Here is a 19,423-nt window from a genome sequence, read left to right as displayed (position 1 = left end):
ATCAATCTAATCTATTGAGAAGAGACAGAAAGAAACACAAAAGAGGGCTTATGTCATTTTATTGGTATCTCCGAATGACGCCTAGGAGACAATGAGGTGCGGTGGAGAATTTTTTGTCAATTAGTAGATTTGGGGCTTCTTCCGATGCTATTTCGTTCGGCGTGACTTTTGAAGATCCCCCGGTGAACAGATAAGTCATTTTCTGGGGACAAAATTGGCTTGTTACTTAGTGGTCCCCGGGGAATAAGTGGTCACAATTGAACATTTGTGTGGTCAACTTCTATTTATCTATCAGCCACAAAACAGCCAATCGGACATCAATTAAGAGAAAAAAAACATTTAAAATGAAAAGTATAGATCATATATCGATACTAACACGAGACCACTTACAAGTCACTCAATACGCTTGACGACATCATATAGATAACTCAAAAATAGGAATATTTATACAAAATTCAACGATATGAGACCAAACGCATCAATTAAAACATACATTACCCAATCATATCTTTCTTTAATTGGGGACAAAAGAAACAAGGAGATGAAATCAAACTAAACATGACAACTCATTTTATAATGTGGTGCCATACTTGGAAATTTACGCACAAAATCAGAACAAAAAAGTTGATCAGGTTATATATAAGGGGAAGATCGACTCAATGGTTCTTAAACCAAGCCGAGCTTAACTCATCTTAGAAAAGTCATTTGAGTCGTCATTCTCTTGGTGAGAAGAAAGATGAGTTCCCCTGGATTCGAATCGGCCACAAAGCCGCACGCAGTTTGCATTCCAGCCCCGGCACAGAGCCACATCGGGGCCATGCTCAAGCTAGCGAAGCTCCTCCATCACAAGGGCTTCCACATCTCCTTCGTCAACACCGAGTTCAACCACCAACGGCTCGCCAGAGCCCAAGGCCTCGAGTTTGCGAGTGGAACGCTGAGCGACTTCCAGTTCCTGACAATCCCCGATGGCCTTCCTCCTTCGGACAAGGACGCGATACAGGACATCCCCATGCTCTGCGACTCGATGAGGAACCGTATGGTAGGCCCCTTCAGCGACCTCGTATCGAGCCTGGGCTCGAACCCGAGTGTCCCGCCTGTGACTTGCATCGTCTCGGACGGTTTCATGACGTTTACCACGAGTCCCGCGGCTTCAAAATTTGGGATTCCACTCATACACTTGTTCACTATACCCGGTTGTGCCCTCATGGCGTTGAAACATTTGCGAGGCCTCGGAGAAAACGGTCTTGCACTACTCACAGGTAACGCTCCTTCCTCCACCTTTGCTTAAGGCCCTAGTTCTAACACCATATTTTCCATTCTTCTAAGGCCATCCTTAGAAACGCATACGCGCGTCTTCAATAATCAACTATATGTGTGGGACGGGAGAACTGCCACACCTAATAAAATTAGTCTAACGATGGTCAATGAACAGCTCGACTCCTACTCTAATAGCGTACGCTTAGCTCGTGTGCCTTCTTTACGACTTTTTTTAAGAAAAATTATCCACAGAATCCTTAATTTATTGCACTTTTACCAATTCGATTCTAAATCTTTTCACATTTTGCCAATTGAATCTATCTAACCAATTTTTGCTAGAAATTGCCAACGTGAACGTCAACTGTCCTTGGCATGGCCGATCTTGGCGTGGACAATTTTTTATAAATTTTTATTATTTTTAGAACTTTTTATCAATTTTTTCCATTTTTTTATTTTTTATGTTCTCATTTTTTTTTGTTATTTTTCCTTTTCTTTTTTCCCCCTCTACGGGCCATCGCCAAGCCTCGTCGATGGCCGGTGGAGGTCGCCAACCTTGGGCGAGCGACGCCCTTGTCGGCCCCTAGCCAGGGCGGCCCTCACCCTTCAACGGCCATCAATGAGGCCCGACGATGGCCAACAAAGGGAAAAAGAAAAAGAAGAGAAGGAAAAATTAAAAACGGAAAAAGAAATAAAATAAATAAAATATTTAAATCCTTAAAAAAATGTCAATTTCAGCGATAGTTGGGTCATGTAAGACAATCGGTATCCATGTCAACGATTTTCGGTCAAAATTAACCGAATAGACTCAATTGACAAAAGATGAAAATTTTTAAGGCTGAATTGGCAAAAGCATAATACATTTAAGATTTTTTGGATAATTTTTTCCTTTTTCTAAGCTAGCATAAAACAATATTAACTTCCATCAAAAAAGTCAATCATAGTTGTACCGTTATTGGGATTGCATTTTCCTGAGAGTTCACTTACTTTATGCATGCATCATACCATTAGACTTCACTTGACCAGGAATTACACATTATTCCATTCTCCTGGAAATTAATTTGTCGATCGGATCATCTGCCATTTTGTTGATGAGTTTGATCACACATGAATTGCGCAAATCCATGGACTAAATCCAAGACTTGGATTGTATGTGATTTGTGATGGGAAAAATTAGAACTCAATTAGCACAATTGCAACATGTATAGGACTTTTTAAGTAGTTTTTCCGATTTGTGACCTAGAATACATTCAAAAACGAGGGAAAGTCGCCATTGTTAACCGTATGATGATCTTGCATGCATGCAGATGAATCCCAATTGATGAGCGGGTATGGGAACACCCTTGTCGACTGGATACCGGGAATGAAAAATATGAGGCTGCGCCACATGCCCAACTTCCACCGACTCCCTGGCTCTGACGACACCTTTTTCAACTTCATCGCCGACACCACCGACAGGACCGGCGACGCCATGGTGACCATCGTCCACACCTTCGAGGCACTCGAGCCGAACGTGCTACACGCCCTCTCCTCAATGATCCCTAGGGTTTGTGCCGTCGGACCGCTCCACCTAATGGTCAATCGAATCGCTCGAGAGAAGTCGTTCACCTTGAAGCACATTGAGTGCAACCTCTTGGAAGAGCACGATGAATGCCTCCGGTGGTTGGACTCGAAGGAGCCCGAGTCCGTGATTTATGTGAACTTTGGGAGTATAGCGTTCCTGACGCACCAACTATTGGTTGAATTTGCGATGGGACTGGCTAATAGCGACCAGTATTTCTTGTGGGTCTTGAGGCCAGACGCAGTAGATGGAGACACGGCAATTCTCCCCGAAGAGTTCGTGGAGGAAACACAGGAGAGGGGCTTTTTATCTGGGTGGTGCCCGCAAGAGAGAGTGCTGTACCACCCTTCGATTGGAGGGTTCTTGACGCATTGTGGCTGGAACTCGACCATCGAGAGCGTATCGGCCGGAGTTCCAATGCTGTGTTGGCCATGGTTTGGAGACCAGCCGACGAATTGCAAGTATATCTGTGATGATTGGGGGGTCGGGTTGGAGATGGATGGTAATGTGAAGAGAGATGAAGTGGAGAGGCTGGTGAGGGAGTCGATGGAAGGAGAGGTGGGGAAGAAAATGAGAAGCAGGACCATGGAGTGGAAGAAGTTGGCGGAACAAGCAGCTGGTGTGAAAGGCTCATCTTCCATGAATTTGGACAAGTTGCTGGACGAGGTTTTGTCTAAATGATGTAATTGGGCTTTTTTTTTTTTTTTTTATCTCCATTTCTGGTTGGAGGAGAAGACTTTCTTCAATAAAGTCCTCTAATAAATTGAGTTATAAGCATGGACATCAGTCACTCAAATTTAACTAAAATGAAAGTGAGTGTTTTCTATCTCGATTGATGAAAATACCTTTGCTTTTTTTGGGGGATTTTGGAAAAGGAATTTAAGAAGCTAACATTGTAATAGTGTAACGGTGTAATTTCAACTGCAAGTGTTATGAATGGCAAAAAAAAAATATTTAGCAATCGTGACGGGACTCACCTCTGATCTTATGCTTAGCATTCCACAGTCATATTGCCACATTATTATGCTAGTAGGACCCTTTGGAAAAATAGCTCTAATCGGTATACAACCATATTGGCATAACTTACATGCAAACTTGCCAAAAAAATAAATGTGGGTGGTGTCCATTTTTATGAGCCATAAAACTCTCTTTCCATTGAAGAAAGAGATGACATTTTACATATTCAACGGAAAGACGCATTTTTCGATTTAATAACATAATACTACGAATATTAGGGTTTCAAAATTTTTTAAAATTTGACTTGGGCAGAATTAAACGTGTTGGCTCTTCTTTTTTGGACCAAGTCTAATCGACCATAGGCTTAACCAAGGCCAACGTTAATGTACGTAACATAGATATTTCATCATGGGCTCTGATGTTCTATAGGGGAAAACTTTCTCCATTCAAACCTTTAATTAGTAGGTGACAAGAATAGGAATCATACAATTACAAAATTAAATAAATGAGTGTGCGTTATCCACATTTACAACACCATGAACAGTACCACCATTTTCTTCAATTGATATATTTCGATAAAGACTTAGTTATTTCGGAATTTGGATTCGATCAACCCAATTCATTTGAGTATACAATATCATAAAACTCAGCCAACCGTGGTTTGTATATCTTAAAACATGTATTCCAACCCATATATCTGGTATTATAATATTTATTACAACGTAGCGTCTAGTATGACTTGGCGCATTGATTGATTGATTGATGTTTCATTAGCCGTCATTTTTGGGACAAAAGTAACTCGTTAATCATGCGGTCCACGTTGGAATGTGACATCATTACACATGAATTGACGTATGAAGCGCTGGAATTAGGGATGAGTATGGTCCGGGTATCTCCGATTCCCTCGGGAACTGGGGATCGGACCAATTCAGTCCGATTTCCGAATGGTCCAATGAAATCGGTAAAATAAAAATAAAAATAATATATGTATATATATATATATATATATATATATTAAAAAAGAGACTTGTTCGATATTAACATATTTACGTACAACATTCTCGTGATTCACATGAGGGATATCCATGTCACAATGAATATCAAATATAATGTTCGCTATTGTACAGGGTCAAGCAAATCTCATTTCTATATGTAACATCGTATTTAATGAGAAAATATTTAACCAGAAATGTTTCTCCATGTGCAAGTCCCGTTCTTTGCCTAGAATCTCATTTCTACGCATATAAATTATATTTAAATATAAAAAAATAAAATATGTTGATCCGGGTGGTCGTTGATCCATAGGTTCGGTTCCCTCCTAGAATTGACAACCGGAACACCCGGATACGGGTTTCACCTTGAGGAACCGGGGACTAAACTAGTGACCTCCAAAACCAAGCAAGACCCGCCGGTCCGGTCGATCCATCTTATTCACCTCTAGCAGGAATCCCCGTTGGACCTCTATCTATCCGCCACTTGTCCAATTTGCCACGCCAACATGCAATGCTTCCAAGCAAACCACAGACAAGTCGTCTGAACTCGAGCCCTCTAGCTTGCTGATGGAGACCTTAAACGACTTCCAGTCTCTGGCGATCCCGGATGGGATTAATCCATCAGATGCGAACGCATCACAAGACTTAGGGGCTCTATGTCCCATTTTGGAAAAGTACTTAGCCTCCGTTTATTTTTGCGAAAAATGAATAATTTAAAAATTAATTTCTTAAAAATGATCATTTATATTGTTTCAGAGAATTAATAATAAAAAATATTTTCATTATTAATGATAATTTACGTATAAATATTTAGATGGATAATGAAAATATTGAATGATTTTTTTTTGTGTGTGGTATGGTAAAATATTGAATGATTGATATTGCGTAACTTTTGGAAAAAAATATCCTCGTTAATCACGTGGTCCGCGCTTGAGGAGAGACATCATTGCACGTGAAGGGTTGATTTTTTTTTTTTTTTTTTTTGGTCTGGTAAAATAAATGTAAATAAACAATAATGTTTAGTTACTTTTGATGATATCATTTAGGGTTTATTATGATTGTGGTTACCATTACTAGATAGCGGATTAAAATAAAGGTACATTTGGACAAAGATGTGGCCAAATGTGTATATATGTATCATTAAACCAAGCCAAAGTTGAAATCACCTTAAAATCCATTTGACTCATCATTCTCTAAGGAGCTTCAAACCCGTTCAATTGCGGGTGCAAGAGCGTAGCGACCAGCGAGAGACGGCACGAATGGGTTCGAACGAATTTGAACCGGGCCAGAAACAACATGCAATCTGCGTTCCGTTCCCGGCCCAGAGCCACATCGGAGCCATGCTTAAGCTGGCGAAGCTCCTCCACCACAGGGGCTTTCACATCTCCTTCGTCAATAACGAGTTCAACCATAGACGACTCGTCCGGACTCGAGGCCTCGAGCTCGCAGACGGTACCTCTAGTGGCTTCCGGTTCCTGGCCGGTCAACGGGCCTGTTTCGGGCCAGTTCCGGGCCCATGGTTCCAAATGGCCACCTCTACATCGAGGTATTGATTTCGATGATTGATCAATTTTCAAACTACCACTACTCATGTCAATGGGCAGTAGAGGTGGATTGCGATCCACATGCGTGCATATTGATATTCTAAGAAAAAGAAATGTGAGGCAGCATAACTTGCCCAACATAAATTAGAATTGGCATGCAAATGATAATCATTATGCTCCCGAGAGCTATTTTTTATCAGAAATAAATTTTTTTATTTCTATTCCTTGGAAGGGTTTTTTTAGAAGAGAAACGTCTTTGATAATGACACAAAATTTTTATTCACAAAAAAAAAAATCGTTTGATAACAACATAAAATTTTTACCATTGCTAGCAGTAGTGCCTCAACCGTCAATCGGCTGCCCGGAGGTTGACAATGAGCGTGCACGGCGGTCGGCGATAATGACGCGAGCGATGAGAAGAATTTTTATTTTTATTTTTGCTCCAAATTTTATGCCAAATCCTTCACTCGGGTACCTTAACACTACACGTCAATTAATCCATTAAGCAAAGGCAGAGACAATGCAGGGCTTGTGTAACTTTCTTGGCATCTCCGAACGCCGCCCAGGATAAAATGACGCGCGGTCCGGAATCTTTTGTGAATTAGGAGATGTGGGGCTTCATACGATGTTATTTCATTCGTCATTTTATGGCTTTTTACTTAGTCGTGGTCCATAGAGTAAGTTGTCTCGAGTGAATATTTGTGTGGTCGGCTTCTATTTATCAGCCACAACATAGCCACTCATGTACCAATCAAGAAAAAATATATATGAAATGGAAGGTATAGACCATATGCTATATTGACATGATATCACTAATAAGTCACACGATAAGAGATACATGTGTTTTAACCAATTATTTATTAATGGGGAGCAAAAGAAACAAGGAGATGAAATCAAACTAAATATGACAAATTATAAAATCAAATTATGTCTCCAATTTAAGCTGTTTACGGAATTCGACTCGATTGGAGGATGTAGATCGGATTGTTAGACCGAATCTATTAGAGATAAAAGATGGATGGTGCTATTTCCACCCTGTTTTGGTTAAGACACTCAATTTTTCTTGTTAAGTTACCGAAATACCCTCTCTCTCTCTCTCTCTCTCTCTCTCTCATTTATTGTTTTTTTTTTATCAACTAATCCACAAAACTGCCTTTACTTTTATCATCTCTCTCATCAATTTCACAATACAGATATTCAATTACACCCATTAGTATAACAATTTATCATATCTCATTATCATTTTGCTAGAGAATGTTGTTAATTTTAATTCATGGTATCATACTTTCATTCATAAGAAGTTTCTATTTATGATAGCATATGAACGCATAGTTAATTGCCTCTTTTTCAAATAGTGTGAGTGAAACTATATTTCAAAGTCAAAAATTAAATTTTAATTTAATTATTTAGCCGATCTTAAGAAAAAAATTGAAAAGAAAAATTGATCAAAATATGGAAAAGGTTAATTTAACAAAAAAGCATGATCAAATGTTAAAGATATTTATATTCAAATCATATGTAAACATTAACAAAGGATAAACACATAAAGGAAAACGATATGAAACTTCTTACTGTTTAACTCCAACCATGTTCAACCAAACAAAAAAAAAAAAAAAACAACTTCTACTATGAAGAAAGTAATTAATATCGATTGTAAATTCAATCTCATAGCAAGTGGATCAAAACTTTAGAAGTTGTTTTCTCCTAAAAATAATATGATGGGAGTTTGAAAGTGCAAAATCTTTTAATAAATTTTCAACCCGTCTTGCAATTCATATTAAAATGTGAAAAGCTCAAAAGAAAGCACAAATCAACGATGTTTAACTTTAGAAACCTATAAATTTGTTCCGGAAAATCAATCACAAGGTCAAAATCTGCTAGATAAATTAGATTGAAGTCTAGTTTTCAACTTTGAATCAAAGTTCCCTCAAACTATTGCATAAAAAATCGGCAGTTAATTGTGTGTTCATAAGCCGTTATAACTAGAAATTTTTAACTTTTAACACAACTTTTGTAATTACAAGGATGAGACCATAAATTAAAAATAACGATCTTCTCTAGACAAAGTAATAGCATGATGCATAATGAGATGATATTTTATTGGGAGTAATATAACAATTGTCTAGTGAAATTGATAATTAAGAGAGAAAATAGAAATAAAGGTAGTTATGTTGATCGAGTTGATTAAAAAAATAACAAATTGAAGAGAGATAAGGATATTTCGGTCGTTGATCGAAAAAAATGAATGGCTTAATCAAACTAGGGTGGCGCGGTCATGAAAGAAGTCATAATGGATCACTTTTCTATTCTGAATTAGAAGTCTTTTCTTGAAGCCCACGTTTGGCCAGGCGTGCATGGATTTTTCAAAGGCTTTTCCATTTCGAATCAAAAATATTTGTGATCGTTTTTTTTCTCAATTTTGTCCGTCTTATGTTATGACCATCAAATATGAACTCAAATGTGATCGTTTTTTTTTTAATAGAAAGAAAATCATTTTATTGTTAGGATATGGCACACATTCTCAACAAAGTAAAACGTAAAAGTGAAAAAGAAAAATCGAAACACGATATTTTATCCGAGCTCACCTTTAAACTAGAACTACGTCGGACAGATAATTCCACTATAATTAGCACATCGCAACTCTCATTACAGCACTCAATTACAAACAAAAAATAGTATATATAGTAGTAATTATTTATGAGTTCAAATCCAAACTACATACTTTCCTGTCGCATGGGAATCTAAATCACACCCCAATATTTATTCCATCAAGGATGATCCCAATGACTACTAAAAAGGGTTCCAGCACATATAAGATTCCAAATGGTTTCCGGAAGGTTAAAGACCCAATTTATTTAAATTTTTTGGGTCAAAAAATTTACGCCTTTGGGCCTTAACAATCGCGTCTGCCACTTGATTTACTTTTCTATTACAATGGGCCGAAAGAAAATTTCGTAAATGGGCCAGCAGAAGAGGGAGCAATATCTAAGCCTAAAAGACAATTAATCAAATTCAAGTTGTCAGATTCCAGCAAGTACTTCACTTTGTCTTCTTCCCTTCGTGCATGAAGCATTTTTAGAGTTTCAATTCAAGGCAAGGGTTTCAACATTCATCTCCGAGCTTGTCCTCACCAATTCAGCGAATCCATCCACGATCCTACCCGAGAAGTCCTGGCAAACACCTGCGATGGAGCCTTCTGTCGACCCTTCGATGTAGGATCAGTCGATGTTCCACTTCAGGGTCCCTTTCTCAGGTGGTCGCCACAAATCGAGTGAGCGGCTGTCCTTTGAGCTGATGTTCTTCTACAATTTAGTCCATCGACTTATATTCTGGAACATGGCCACAGCAGAGCTCGCGAGTCGATCTCCGGTGCAAATGTGATTGTCACCATGTGGTTGTTTCCTAGAAAGTTTCATGATAGAGAAAAATGCTTTTCAGGAAAATATTTTCCCTTTTTAGATTAGGAAATTCATTTTTCTAACTTTAAGCATGCGAAATCATTTAACCATAAATGATTCTCTGTTGACTTATCGTTTTTAGCAAGACAAACGCGTGAAAATCTCAAAGACTAATCGGCAGAAAATTCATTCAGCCAAGTAAACACACCCTTATTGTCCGTGCCTGGGTGACTGTGGACATTACCATACTGCTCTTCCAAAATTGGGTGTGTCTAATTTGATTAGATGGTTGGGCTTGGCCCAGACTTCTTATGTTGGTTGGGTTCGACTTGACCATCTGTATACAATTTTGCCGGCCCTCAAGGATCTTGGCTCGACTTGCTCATTGAAAAACTCTATGTTTACGTTTAGTTTAGTCATTTAGGTTTCTAACCATATAAAATTGGATATGAAATTCTGGAATTTTGCTATTTCCTGTGCACTGTTTGGTGAATTGTAGTAATAAAACCGGACATTTCATATGTTGTCCAAGATTTCGTATAAACAACACATAAGTGTAAATGAACCTAAAAATTGCACACAAAAAAATGGTAGGAATCTCTCACGATTCTCTTGCCTACTTCATTTTTTTATTATTATTTTTCTTCTCTTTTTTTAAATTCTTTTCCTTTTTTTTTCTTTCCTCTTTCTTCATTCTGTAATAAATTTTTACTAAATAGTAAACTATCCTAATATACCTAAAATTCCTAAAATATGCAATAAATATAAATATAAATACGAAATATAGATTCATATATATTGAACTTACATAATATCATAGAAACAAACCAGGTTATATAAATACAAATATGAGTAAAGAAAAATGAAATTATCGTTGCTTTTTTATTTGTATATATTTGAATTCAAAGTATTATTCTAATTTGATTAATTTAAGAAGCATATTTCGAGAAAAATAACTTTTATATTATGCTTATTAGAAATCCTATCCACCTTTATCCCACCCCATGGGATAATTTTATTTGGGCCATATCCTTGCTATATCCCATTTTATCATGTCTTGGGCATACACCAAACACAAGATAGGATAAATCTTATCATATCCTGAATTTTTATTCTGAATACCAAACGCAAGAGTAATTGGGGCCTATAAAAAAGCAAACTCACGAGCTTGTATAGCATAGTTGTAATTGCCGAGATGTGTTGTAATTTATATATGATCTTTACATACTTTAAAATTATGGGACACTATAAACCTGGGGAGAGACGGTTTCCTTAAAAACCGTCGTAATAGAGTGAAGGTGTGCCAATTTGAAATTTCTTAAAAATCTCTTTGTAATTATTTGATATTTTTTCATTTTGTTAATATTTCCTTTTCTTTTTCTTTTCGTTACTCCTTTTTTTTATTGAGAGGTGACGAGAGTCGCCGACCAACCCCTACATAACCCGGGCGATAGCCGGGGATCCTCGCCGGCACCGGGCGAGGGTGTCGTGACCCTCGCAGGCTTTGGGTGACGGTTGCGACACCCTCACTCAATCTAGGCCAATTGAGGGCATCACGGCTCACACGGGGTTTGGACGAAAGAATTTTTGATCCAATTGCACTTTGGGTGACGGTTGCGACACCCTCACTCAATTTCAGATTTGGTATTTTAGGGACTAAAGTGAAAGAATTTTTATGCAATTAAGTCCTTAATGTCGAAATTGAGCAAATTAAAGTGCAATTGGATCAAAATGTGAAATAGAATGTTAGAGAATCATGTCACAACCCTCAATAGTAAAGAAAGAAAATAAAAGGACCCCAAATGGTATTTTTGTGTCTAATTTGCGGGGTGCATTTGTGAAGGAACACACAAATCCGAATTGGAATTTTCGAATTTTAAGAGGTCAAAATGAAAATAAAATGAAAATAAAAATACTGACTATTTTTCTGTATTTTTGTGACCTCGACTGGTATTTTTCTTGATTTTTGGGGAATTTTCCTATTTTCTAAAAAATATAAAAAAATACGAAAAATATGAAAAATTATTTTTTGATCAAAAATGGTTCCTTGAGCTTGGCCAAGGCTACCAAAGTTGATTTTGCAAATTTGCAATTTTTTTATGAATTTTTCAAAAATAAATCGAAAAAAGATTGATTAAAAATCAAGTGTCAACAGTGCTAAACTTTAAAAACTCACTCCAATCAAACTATAACCCCAAATCGATTTCCGCCAACTTCCATGACTCCATAACACTCTAATGTTATAAGCAGCTTGAAAATGCCTCAATTGAATGCACAACTCAGAATTGACATAGCTCAGAATTTAAACCCTAACTTCGAAAATTCCTTTGATTAGACGAATAGAGGTTTTGTGTACTCACTTGGCGTTGTGAAACAGCATTGATTCGGCTCCGGATCGGGAACGTGTTAAGGATTTCTCTCTTTCTTCTGTTCTTTCCCTCTGTTTCCTCTCTTGGTTGAGCTCCTCCCTTTTCTTCTTCTTGTCTTCGCCGATTCTTCTTCATCTATCGAAGAAGAAAATTAAATGATGGGCTGGGCTGAGGCCATGGAAGACATGGGCTGGGATTGGGTTTTACAAAGATCTGTTAGTTGGTCCCAGTTTGGCTAGAGACCCTTCCACAATTGCGAGTTCCGGTTCTCAGGTCCAATAAATTCTCTGGCTTGACGAAGACTCCTGTGGCTCATCATCCCTTACCCAAGTTGAGAATCTCCGACCTTTAAAAGGATCACTCCACCGGTCTTTTTCCTACCAAGTACGTCGTAAACCATTCCAAAGCTCATTTCAAAATATTCTGGCAATAACGTCAAGGTTTCCATACCTTCATCTCCAGTGAATCTCGCACTGCTTGAATGGGTGGACTTTTCTTCAAATAAGCTCAAGGATGCGATTCCTCTAGAGTTGGACTCTTGACATCTCTCTCATTCTGAAACCTCTCAAAAAACTATCTTTCCCATAGCACAGGGGAACCGTTTCGATACATTTAACAACAATTTTGACCTTAGTTACTTATCATGCTCAGACATGAAGCTCAACTACCGCCGCGTTCTAAAACTATTAAAGAAGATGGTATGGATGGACGCGAGTGGAAGATTGAGGGGACGGATTATGGATGCGGACTAGTCCGTGGACTATCCAAAGGACATGTCACGATTCGACTTATGAGACCCGCATGGTTTGTGATTTTTTTTTTTTATTTTTATGCCGAAATTTGTGGAAAGAAAATTTGGACACGGCATTTCGCGAGTCGGTTTCTCATCTAGACCACCTATTTCTACCTATGATTTCTAGTGGGAAGAAGGTATTTCCTTTGATATCCATTACGATTAACGATCGATGGATACAAGAGGACTTTCATCGAAAGACGGAAAGACGTTAAATCGCTCGCTTTCTAGAGGATAGAATACAAGGCCATTCGAAATCCTTTTGGTTCAGATTCTCATATGAGTATCGCTAGCCTAACGTTATTGTTAGGTAATGGTGCAATCCAAATCACATATTGGGAAAGAATTGATTCTTATTTTAAGAAACAGATCTACTCATATCATTCAAATGGGAGAATTGACGGCGGAGAAGCCACCGTTCCATTTGCAAGACTTACCACACCCTCAACTAACCATTTCCCCATCTCAGATTATGAATCCATACTGGTACAAGCTACGGCATTTCAAGCACCCTGCTCCATCACCCTGGCTTGGAATTAGTGACAAAGTTACACTCCATGTTTGAGATGCTGGTCAGCTGCCAAATCTTACTTTCTCAAGAATCGCCATCCACGCAAAAATTTATGTGCAAAGCGATAGAGCCATAAAACAAGTCAAACCACATATAATGAGAAAGCTGGGTAGAATAGGCTTTAATGGTCGCATCGCCAGTCGAAATCTGCACGTTCTCATCTCTTTTACATGAACACTGAGCTCCTAAATGTTTACTTAGCTACAAAACATTATATTTCATTAAATGAAAACGATTAGTTTATTTATTTAGATGTACTAATTGAAGATCGTAATTACTGAATTGGTTTCCCTATAAGATCAAATCCGCAAAGATAGTTCTTTCATTTCTTACACCAAGAGTTGTATCATAAACATGATTGATCCATCCGACATCGGAATAGCTCATAAATCATTAAAGTTAATTTTACGGCGACTTATTGAAATCATAAGCAAGGGAGAAACTGGAAATCCTAAAATGTGAATGGTAGTGTGACATGTATTGAATGAATTGACTTCTTTAAACGCCCAATAGCAACAATCTTTTGTGGACACATTGGCCAGCAACTATGATGTATTGATAGAAACAACCGACTTGAATGGATGTAATTAAATATTAATCTCTGTTAATATGCTATTGATATAAAATAACCCAGTATTAAATATGCGTAATTGTATAACTATGAATAAATAGATTGAAATGTCTCGTGCAGTATAAATAGGCAGGTCACTATGACAAAAAAAAAAGCAGGTCATGAAGCTCAAATGTTACATCACATAACTGTCTGATTATTTGCAAGAGTTAATGAACTTTCAAATCAGCGTATTGCATGTAATGTTGTGTATTGTTTTATCTCGTTTGGATTGGGGTCTAGTCGTTTAATATTGTCACAATCGTGTTAAAAGTTTAAGCCAATGAAATACGAGTCAACTAGATAATATATGGTCTACAATATACAAAATGCACAATGCGAGACTTTTCCAACCCCTCTCACACGGGCACTTGAATATGCTCAATAAAATTATACCATGTCTTAATTTGGTGATATTGGATCTTGGCATTGCCACATAAAATTGTAGATACTAATAATCAATTACGAAAAATTACCAAAAAGATCATAAACCTATTGCGATTGTACCAATTCAGTTCTAAATATTTTCTTTTGTGCCAATTGAATCCCAAATTTTTTACTTTTGTGACAATTCAGTCCATCCAACCAAAAAAACTGGACGTGGACGCCATCCCTCTACGTGATACGACCGATGCTAAAGTGGATAATTTTTAATAATATTTTAACATTTTTAAAAATATTTTTATGTTTTTTCCTTTTTTTATTTTCTGTTTTTTTCCTTGAAAGTGGCCAGCGAGGGACATCGAGCCCGGCAGCTACTGTCGAGGGCTGGAACGCCCTTGCTGGTGGCTGGGGAGAGCTTAGGGACCTCACTAGCCACTTTAAAGGACAAAAAGAAAGAAAAAGAATCAACAAAATTTTATAAAATATCGAACTGCAGCTTGTTGAAGCTTATGAGTCCAAGCCAAGGGCAAATAAATGCACTTAGAATAATTAGTGAGATAGAATTAACTTACCACAATAGGTATACTATTACAAATAAAATAAAGAAGATCTTCAGCCTACCTCGAAAGGATGCTTTTCTTGAGGTTGTTCTTGTCCCTAAGGTTTGATGTAATTGGAAAAGAGCTACTGCTTCTGCTTCACCTTGCTTGCTTGGAGTTAGCTCCTTAATGCGGACTAGAATCTATGGCTCTTTGATTAGGATTTTCAGTAGCTTTTGGGGACCAAAAAGCAGAGTAAGCTCTCGCAAGGGCCTTCCTTTTATCGGAATGAATTAGACCAGAGTTTTTTTTCGATTTCTAAAAAAAGCCATGGAATCGAATGCATTTCTTCATCAACGCTTGATAAAAAACTGTCCATGTTAGCGCCGGTCATGCCACATAGGATAGCAAATGTCTATACCAACGATTTTCGGCTAAAATTGATCGGATGGACTGAATTAGCACAACTGCAAAAAGTTTTGGATTCAATTGGCTAAAAAAAATATTTAAGACTAAATTGGCATAATTACAATAAATTTAAGATTTTTTTTTATCAATCTAATCTATTGAGAAGAGACAGAAAGAAACACAAAAGAGGGCTTATGTCATTTTATTGGTATCTCCGAATGCCGCCTAGGAGACAATGAGGTGCGGTCGAGAATTTTTTGTCAACTAGTAGATTTGGGGCTTCTTCCAATGCTATTTCGTTCGGCGTGACTTTTGAAGGTCCCTCGGTGAACAGATAAGTCATTTTCTGGGGACAAAATTGGCTTGTTACTTAGTGGTCCCCGTGGAATAAGTGGTCACAATTGAATATTTGTGTGGTCGACTTCTATTTATCTATCAGCCACAAAACAGCCAATCGGACATCGATTAAGATAAAAAAAATATTTAAAATGAAAAGTATAGATCATATATCGATACTGGCACGATACCACTTACAAGTCACTCAATATGCTTTGACGATATCATATAGATAACTCAAAAATAGGAATGCTTATTCAAAATTTGACGATATTAGAGCAAACGCATCAATTAAAACATACATTACCCGATCACATCTTTCTTTAATTGGGGACAAAAGAAACAAGGAGATGAAATCAAACTAAACATGACAACTCAACTTATAATGTGGTGCCATACTTGGAAATTTACGCACAAAATCAGAACAAAAAAGTTGACAAGGTTATATATAAGGGGAAGATCGACTCAATGGTTCTTAAACCAAGCCGAGCTTAACTCAGCTTAGAAAAGTCATTTGAGTCGTCATTCTCTTGGTGAGAAGAAAGATGAGTTCCCCTGGATTCGAATCGGCCACAAAGCCGCACGCAGTTTGCATTCCAGCCCCGGCACAGAGCCACATCGGGGCCATGCTCAAGCTAGCGAAGCTCCTCCATCACAAGGGCTTCCACATCTCCTTCGTCAACACCGAGTTCAACCACCGACGGCTTGCCAGAGCCCGAGGCCTCGAGTTCGCGAGTGGAACGCCGAGCGACTTCCAGTTCCTGATGATCCCCGATGGCCTTCCTCCTTCGGACAAGGACGCGATACAGGACATCCCCATGCTCTGCGACTCGACGAGGAACCGTATGGTAGGCCCCTTCAGCGACCTCGTATCGAGCCTGGGCTCGAACCCGAGTGTCCCGCCTGTGACTTGCATCGTCTCGGACGGTTTCATGACGTTTACCACGAGTCCCGCGGCTTCAAAATTTGGGATTCCACTCATACACTTGTTCCCTATACCCGGTTGTGCCCTCATGGCGTTGAAACATTTGCGAGCCCTCGGAGAAAACGGTCTTGCACTAATCACAGGTAACGCTCCTTCCTCCACCTTTGCTTAAGGCCTAACACCATATTTTCCATTCTTTTTAAGGCCATCCTTAGAAACGCATACGCGTGTCTTCGATAATCAACTATATGTGTGGGACGGGAGAACTGCCACTCCTAATAAAATTAGTCTAACGATGTTCAATGAACACCTCGACTCCTACTCTAATAGGGTACGCTTAGCTCGTGTGCCTTCTTTACGACATTTTTTAAGAAAAATTATCCACAAAGACCTTAATTTATTGTATTTTTACCAATTCGATTCTAAATCTTTTTACATTTTTCCAATTAAATCTATTTGATCAATTTTCGCTAGAAATTGCTAACGTGAACCCTGGCTGTCCTTGGCATGGCCGATCTTGGCGTGGACAATTTTTAATAAATTTTTATTATTTTTAGAACTTTTTATCAATTTTTTCCTTTTTTTCCTTTTTTATGTTCTCATTTTTTTCTTTATTTTCCTTTTCTTTTTTCCCCCTCTACCGGCCATCGCCAAGCCTCGTCAATAGCCGGTGGAGGTCACCGACCTCGGGCGAGCAATGCCCTCGTTAGCCCCTAGCCAGGGCGGCCCTCGCCCTTCAACGGCCATCAATGAGGATTGACGATGGCCAATAGAGGGAAAACGGAAAAAAAGAAAAGGAAAAATTAAAAAAGGAAAAAGAAATAAAATAAAAAATATTAAAATCCTAAAAAAAATGTCAATTACAGCGACAATCGGGTTATGTAGGATGATCGGTATCCACGTCAACGATTTTCGGTCAAAATTGACGGGATAAACTCAATTGACAAAGCGTGAAAATTTTTAAGGCTGAATTGGCAAAAGTGCAATAAATTTAGGATTTTTTGGATAATTTTTTCCTTTTTCTAAGCTCGCAAAAAATAATATTAACTTTCATAAAAAAAGTCAATCATAGTTGTATCGTTATTGGTATTGCATTTTCCGAAGAGGTCACTTACTTTATGCATTCATCATACCATTAAACTTCACTTGACCAGGAATTACACATTATTCCATCCTCCTGGAAATTAATTTGTCAGTTGGATCATCTGCCATTTTGTTGATGAGTTTGATCACACATGAATAGCGCAAATCTATGGACTAAATCCAAGACTTGGATTGTATGTGATTTGTGACGGGAAAATTAAAACTCAATTAGCACAATTGCAACATGTATAGGACTTTTTAAGTAGTTTTTCCGATTTGTGACCTAGAATGCATTCAAAAACGAGGGAAAGTCGCCATTGTTAACCGTATGATGATCTTGCATGCATGCAGATGAATCCCAATTGATGAGCGGGTATGGGAACACCCCTGTCGACTGGATACCGGGAATGAAAAATATGAGGCTGCGCCACATGCCCAACTTCCACCGACTCCCTGGCTCTGATGACACCTTTTTCAACTTCATTGCCGACACCACCGACAGGATCAGCGACGCCATGGCGACCATCGTCCACACCTTCGAGGCACTCGAGCCGGACGTGCTACACGCCCTCTCCTCAATGATCCCTAGGGTTTGTGCGGTCGGACCGCTCCACCTAATGGTCGATCGAATCGCTCGAGAGAAGTCGTTCACCTTGAAGCACATTGAGTGCAACCTCTTGGAAGAGCACGATGAATGCCTCCGGTGGTTGGACTCGAAGGAGCCCGAGTCCGTGATTTATGTGAACTTTGGGAGTATAGCGTTCCTGACGCACCAACTATTGGTTGAATTTGCGATGGGACTGGCTAATAGCGACCAGTATTTCTTGTGGGTCTTGAGGCCAGACGCAGTAGATGGAGACACGGCGATTCTCCCCGAAGAGTTCGTGGAGGAAACACAGGAGAGGGGCTTTTTATCTGGGTGGTGCCCGCAAGAGAGAGTGCTGTACCACCCTTCGATTGGAGGGTTCTTGACGCATTGTGGCTGGAACTCGACCATCGAGAGCGTATCGGCTGGAGTTCCGATGCTGTGTTGGCCATGCTTCGCAGACCAACCGACGAATTGCAAGTATATCTGTGATGATTGGGGGGTCGGGTTGGAGATGGATGGTAATGTGAAGAGAGATGAAGTGGAGAGGCTGGTGAGGGAGTTGATGGAAGGAGAGATGGGGAAGAAAATGAGAAGCAAGGCCATGGAGTGGAAGAAGTCGGCGGAACAAGCAGCTGGTGTGGAAGGCTCATCCTCCGTGAATTTGGACAAGTTGCTGGACGAGGTTTTGTCTAAATGATGTAATTGGGCTTTTTTTGTTCTTTATCTCCATTTCTGGTTGGAGGAGAAGACTTTGTTCAATAAAGTCCTCTAATAAATTGAGTTATAAGCATGGACATCAGTCACTCAAATTTAACTAAAATGAAAGCGGGTGTTTTTTGTCTTGATTGATGAAAATACCTTTGCTTTTTTTGGGGGATTTTGGAAAAGGAATTTCAGAAGCTAATAATGTAATAGTATAACGGTGTAATTTCAACTGCAAGTGTTATGAATGGCAATATATATATATATAGCAATCATGACGGGACCCACCTCCGATCTTATGCCTAGCATTCCACCGTCATTTTGCCACATTGTTATGCTAGCAGGACCCTTTGGAAAAATAGCTCTAATCTGTATACAACCATATTGGCATAACTTACATGCAAACTT

At 38.7% G+C, this 19,423-nt stretch overlaps 1 protein-coding gene across 3 annotated transcripts; it reads left to right on the top strand.

Annotated features, from left to right (window-relative positions):
* The first annotated feature begins 650 nt into the window (after positions 1–650).
* On the top strand, positions 651–19,076 carry LOC115739377 (7-deoxyloganetin glucosyltransferase-like). Of its 3 annotated transcripts, none has more exons than XM_030672421.2 (2): positions 651–1,259; positions 18,076–19,068. In XM_030672421.2, exons 1-2 carry the CDS (start codon positions 737–739, stop codon positions 19,008–19,010), a joined length of 1,458 nt encoding a protein of 485 aa, XP_030528281.1. In that variant the 5' UTR covers positions 651–736; the 3' UTR covers positions 19,011–19,068. The 3 variants fall into 3 exon arrangements, with proteins under 3 accessions (XP_030528281.1, XP_048130407.1, XP_048130408.1); XM_048274450.1 differs by lacking the exon at positions 18,076–19,068 and adding an exon at positions 2,562–3,511; XM_048274451.1 differs by lacking the exon at positions 651–1,259 and adding an exon at positions 16,203–16,784 and having other exon boundaries at positions 18,076–19,076.
* The last annotated feature ends 347 nt before the right edge of the window (positions 19,077–19,423 follow it).

Source organism: Rhodamnia argentea, chromosome 2, assembly GCF_020921035.1.
Source record: "Rhodamnia argentea isolate NSW1041297 chromosome 2, ASM2092103v1, whole genome shotgun sequence".
Classification (NCBI taxonomy): domain Eukaryota; kingdom Viridiplantae; phylum Streptophyta; class Magnoliopsida; order Myrtales; family Myrtaceae; genus Rhodamnia; species Rhodamnia argentea.
The sequence above is the reverse complement of the archived record's forward strand: the minus strand, read 5'-3'. Positions and strand labels throughout refer to the sequence as shown.